General features: G+C 58.8%; 1 protein-coding gene across 1 annotated transcript in view; it reads left to right on the plus strand.

Annotated features, from left to right (window-relative positions):
* Nucleotides 1–3,661: 3,661 nt before the first annotated feature.
* The window catches only part of GSX1 (GS homeobox 1), a gene marked incomplete at its 3' end in the record, with an annotated part of 45,393 nt that continues 44,227 nt past the window's right edge, over nucleotides 3,662–4,827 (plus strand). The window contains exons 1-2 of the mRNA XM_012558437.1: nucleotides 3,662–4,112; nucleotides 4,566–4,823. Of these exons, the coding sequence (XP_012413891.1) occupies nucleotides 3,701–4,112; nucleotides 4,566–4,823 (670 nt within the window). The remainder of the gene's footprint in view (nucleotides 4,113–4,565; nucleotides 4,824–4,827) is intronic.

Here is a 4,827-nt window from a genome sequence, read left to right on the forward strand (position 1 = left end):
AAAGTCCTCCTAACTCCACCTCCTGAGTTCAGGTCTCTCTCTTTCTTTTTTTTTTCCCTTTCATTTATTCATTCAACAAACATGTGCTGAGTACCTACTGTATGCCAGGAACTGCTGTGAGTTGGGGTACAGCAATGCACAAGATAGACAAAAACCCTAGACTTCACAGAGCATACATTTCAGCCTTCATAGGGGAAGGAGCAGCAGAAAAACAAGTGAGTAAAAGACTCAGAAAGTTAGAAGATGCTTATAAAGCGAGCAGCCAGGTCAGGAGTATAAGGGAAGGTGAGTGACACTTTAAATAGACCATTGGCCTCCCAGAGAAAGTGATATTTAAAGAAAGACGGACGTGAAACGGCCGCGGAACGAGCACCCTCTCCCCGGTGCGTGTAGTTTGTGAAGCACACATCTCAGAGCTACATTTCAAGGAGAAAAATGGCGTGTTCTCGCTACCAACAGGAAAAGAGGCAGTATCAAAGGGGAAGAAAAGCCCGGGACGACAGAAATTATTCCATTCGAACCTTCCCTGATGGACACTTGAAAACCAGCCCCGGGGACAGAGCTGGGCCTGCCAGGCCGAGGGGCTCCCCGGGCCCCTGTCTCTGGCTGTCAGGCTAATCCCACCACCTCCCCCCCCCGCCCCGCCCCGCCCTAGGGGGCGTTTGCCCGGGGGAGGAAAGTTCAAATCCGGCTGAAGCAACCCCTGGAAGGCGCTTTGAGCAGGAAAGCAACGCTGCCGCCCGCCCAGTAGGACTGGGGCAGCGAAACCAGGCTGGGCCGCGGCGGGGCGGCCTGGCTGCGAGGGGCTGCGCGCCACGCGTCCTGGGCGCCCCTCGCCCAGAGAACTCGAGCTTCTCGCGGCCCGCGCGCTCAGCTCCTGCCCCGGCTCTCCGCCCGCGGAGCCGGGATCCGCCCTCCCGCCTTCTCGGTGGGCACATAACTTCGTTTTTTTGAGTGATCTCTAGCGCGCCCCGGGACCGCTGCTCAGTGCGCCCCTTTTCCGGGCCCGCGGCCCGCGGGTTCAGAGATGGAGGATTAAGTGCGCACTGGTCCCGGGCCTCCCGAAAACTCTCTCAGGATGCTGTTTTGCTCGGGCCGGGGTCTCTCCCGCGCCGAGTTGCACAACAAACCATTTAAACATTTCAGCACAAAACCCGCTCCATTGTGGAGCCGCACATTAAAAAGTGTTATTCGCTTTGAAGTTTTTGTCTAATGGCTGTAAACTGAAAGAAAATGTTTTCCTATTACTTAATTCAATCATAGCGAAGAGACTTGGTAAAAAGCCCACGGATTTTGCCCCAAAGTGTGACAGAGTTCTCTTTGTGTTTGCTTATCCTCCGCTGTCACACACTTTAATTCGCCTCTCTTTATCTGGCATTCAAAACTTTCTTCAATGACATTCAATAAGGTCCAGAGGCTGGAGAAAAAATGGGTTTTTCCCCCCCCCCCCCCCATATTCTTTCCCAGTAGCTTTGGCCTTGCTCGCATGCAGGGCCTCTTAACCCCTTCCTCCCCGGCCGCGCGCGGTAGTTCGCGGAAGAGCCGGGCACTGGCCCCTCGTAAGCACCAGGCTCCCGGACGCACGGCCCCCTCCCTTCACCCAGCGGACCCCGCGCGCACCTCGAGCCTCGCCCAACGCCTCCGCCCAGCGGGAAGCCCATCTCCCAGTCCAGGTTCCCGCTCTTGACTCGGTCTCAGCGGCCCGGCCCAGCGCAAAGGTCCCAGAAAGCAATTAGAACCGGAATAAAAGGCTGCGCGGGTGCGTTCCGGCTAGTTTGCAGGCACCATCCAAAGTAGAGGAGCCTTGAGGCCCGAGACCCTGGGGTTAGGGGAGTTTAGCTCTCCCTCCACCCCATGCCAAGCAATCGGGAAAACATTGAACCCTAAGTGCTGCTAGATAAGAAGTCCTCCATCCAAGGGATTTTCCCATTGCCCCTCTTATGGAATCGGATTTTTTCTCTCATAACAAATTCAGTCAGTTATGATTTCAATCAGTTATGATTTTTTTTTAACTGTTGTCTTAGAAAAGATTCAATCATTGATGAAACCCCGCGGCCACACTTTGATTTTCAGCAGCCTTACTCGCACGCACCAGTTCCTGCCTCTGGAAAACGTCCCCCTCCATTTCTCACAATTCCATTCAGGGCCCAGAGCAGGTGACTGCAGCGATTCAGTCCCAATAAAATCGAAAGCAAACGTCTCCCGTGAAAAGTCGCGGGCTGAAAATTGGAAATATTTATGCTAATTTCCCATTGTACGGAAAAAAGCCCCTGGGCGAAGCCGCTCTGAGCCGGAGAAAGGTTTTAAACCCTGAAGCTGTGTACTCAGCGCCAGGCGTTTGAAGTTGTTTAACTATTGTGTGACCAGAAAGAAGAAAGTGACGCTGCGGGAGGAAGGAGCTGGGACTCGGAGAGAGGGGTACTCTGCAGGGTGGGCGAAGCAGCCAGCGATGGAAGTACAAGTGTCCGGCTCGCCGTTGCTGGGGGAAGAACTGCCGGAAGGCAGTGGTTTCCGAGTTCTCGGGCGAGTCCCCTCTGGTGTGCGCGAGTGGAGAGGGTGCCGGCAAAGGTCCCACGGGGAGGGACCTTCTACAAGGCTGGTGCGGGCGCGAGATCTCGGGGTCTGCACAGTCTAGGTTTTCATTCCTCATTTCCTGTCTCTGTCCTCTGTCGGGGACTTTCAGCGGCTGTTCTCTTTTTACATTTAAAACATTTTTTTTAACATTCTCAGCCCTGACGATTGAAGGAAAGGGCGGATTCACCAGCGTCTTTCAAACGAAAACTGGCGCTTTAGGCAGCCCCAAAGTTAAGACTATTTGGGAAAATTAGAGAAAATAGAAGTACACCACAGGGGTTAGTGACAGATGAGGAAGACTGGGCGCTTCTCCTCCCTCCCCAGCGTCCCCCGCCCCGCAGGAACCCGGTCCTTCTGCTGCCGACCGTAGGAGAGGAGAGGCGATTCCACAGGTGGAAATGGGAGCTGGGAGCAGGGACGGCCCAGGGTGCACAGCGCTGAGCTGAGGAAGCGAGTAGAGACAGAATGCTCTTGGAGGGCAGAGGGCATGAGAGAAGGAAAGGGACCGGGACCAAGTACGCAGAGGAGATGGGGTGCGTGCCCACCGGGATCTGTGGAAGCGAGGCAGCGGGGGTGCAAAATCAATAAGATAAGCTGGCCGATCGCGAATGCAAAGCCAAAGCGGAGTAAGGAATAAAGAGAAAGAAAAGAATATTAAATCGCGGGAGAATGAGAAAATAAACCCGCTAAAGGGAGAGGAGGGGGCGAGGGCGCCTGTTACGGCGTGGGTGGGGTTGACAAGAATAGAGTACATTATGCAGTTCATTTAGTTAACAAGTGAAATAATGAGGAAGCGTGCAGAGTGAATGCCAAGAGAAAAGGCACAAAAACCCTATTGAGAGGCCCCGGCCGCTCCTGGCGTAGCCCATCACATGGCAATAGTCCTATTTAAGCGGCGCCGCCGGCGCCTTTCAGCACCACTAGCGCTGGCCAGCACCCCGAGCTCTGTGGGCGGCGCCGGTGGCAGCGGCAGCGGCTGCGGCTCCCTCTTCCGCCGGGACAACAGCTCCCGCCTCCCCTGTGGAGAAAGCTGCCGGGGGCGGCCGGCCCGGGGAGCCCGTGGAGAGCCCCGAGTGGTGCGGGGCGCACGGGCGGGCTGGCGGCCGGGCAGCCGCGCGCAGGGGCCATGCCGCGCTCCTTCCTAGTGGATTCGCTGGTACTGCGTGAGGCGGGCGAGAAGAAGGCGCCCGAGGGCAGCCCGCCGCCGCTCTTCCCCTACGCGGTGCCCCCGCCGCACGCGCTGCACGGCCTCTCGCCTGGCGCCTGCCACGCGCGCAAGGCCGGGCTGCTGTGCGTGTGCCCGCTCTGCGTCACCGCCTCGCAGCTGCACGGTCCCCCCGGGCCGCCCGCGCTGCCGCTGCTCAAGGCGTCCTTCCCGCCGTTCCGCTCGCAGTACTGCCACGCGCCCCTGGGCCGCCAGCACTCTGCCGTGTCGCCCGGGGTCGCTCACGGCCCAGCCGCCGCCGCTGCGGCCGCTGCACTCTACCAGACCTCCTACCCGCTACCGGACCCCAGACAATTCCACTGCATCTCCGTGGGTAAGCCAGGCCGCCTAGCGGGAGACTGGACACGGGAGACCCGAGGCAGATTGGCCTAGAAACGAACCGAGGAAGGGGAGGAGGGATCCTGAGTGTTCTGGGGGCGGCTAGGGTCGTATGGGGGGGGGGGTTCCTGAGGGAGGCGCTCAGATGGAAGGCCTGACAGGACGCCCGGGAGACGGTGAGGACAGAGGCTCCAGGTCCTGGAGAGGGCGCCCAGGGGGAAGTGAGGGCCGGGGTCCAGGGCGTTCCGTAAGGAGGTTCCAGGGCCGTGTGACTCCCGGTAGAATCAGTGTCCCGGGGCTGGGCGTCGGTGCTCACGCTGCCGCCGCGGATGGTGCTCAGGGCCAAGTGGTGGGTGAGAGACCAACATCTCAGGTCTCCTAGTGTTCGCCCAGCAGGGACTGGAGCCACGGGGCTAGGATCTGACCGCTTCCCTCTCTGCACCCCCAGACAGCAGCTCCAACCCGCTACCCAGCAGCAAGAGGATGCGCACCGCCTTCACCAGCACGCAACTGCTAGAGCTGGAGCGCGAGTTCGCCTCCAACATGTACCTGTCACGCCTGCGTCGCATTGAGATTGCGACCTACCTGAATCTGTCTGAGAAGCAGGTGAAGATCTGGTTCCAGAACCGCCGGGTGAAACACAAGAAGGAGGGCAAGGGCAACAACCACCGCGGAGGCGGCTGCGGCGGCGGCGGCGGCGGCGGCGGCGG

The sequence above is a fragment of the Trichechus manatus genome, unplaced genomic scaffold (genome assembly GCF_000243295.1).
Source record: "Trichechus manatus latirostris isolate Lorelei unplaced genomic scaffold, TriManLat1.0 scaffold00168, whole genome shotgun sequence".
Lineage (NCBI taxonomy): Eukaryota > Metazoa > Chordata > Mammalia > Sirenia > Trichechidae > Trichechus > Trichechus manatus.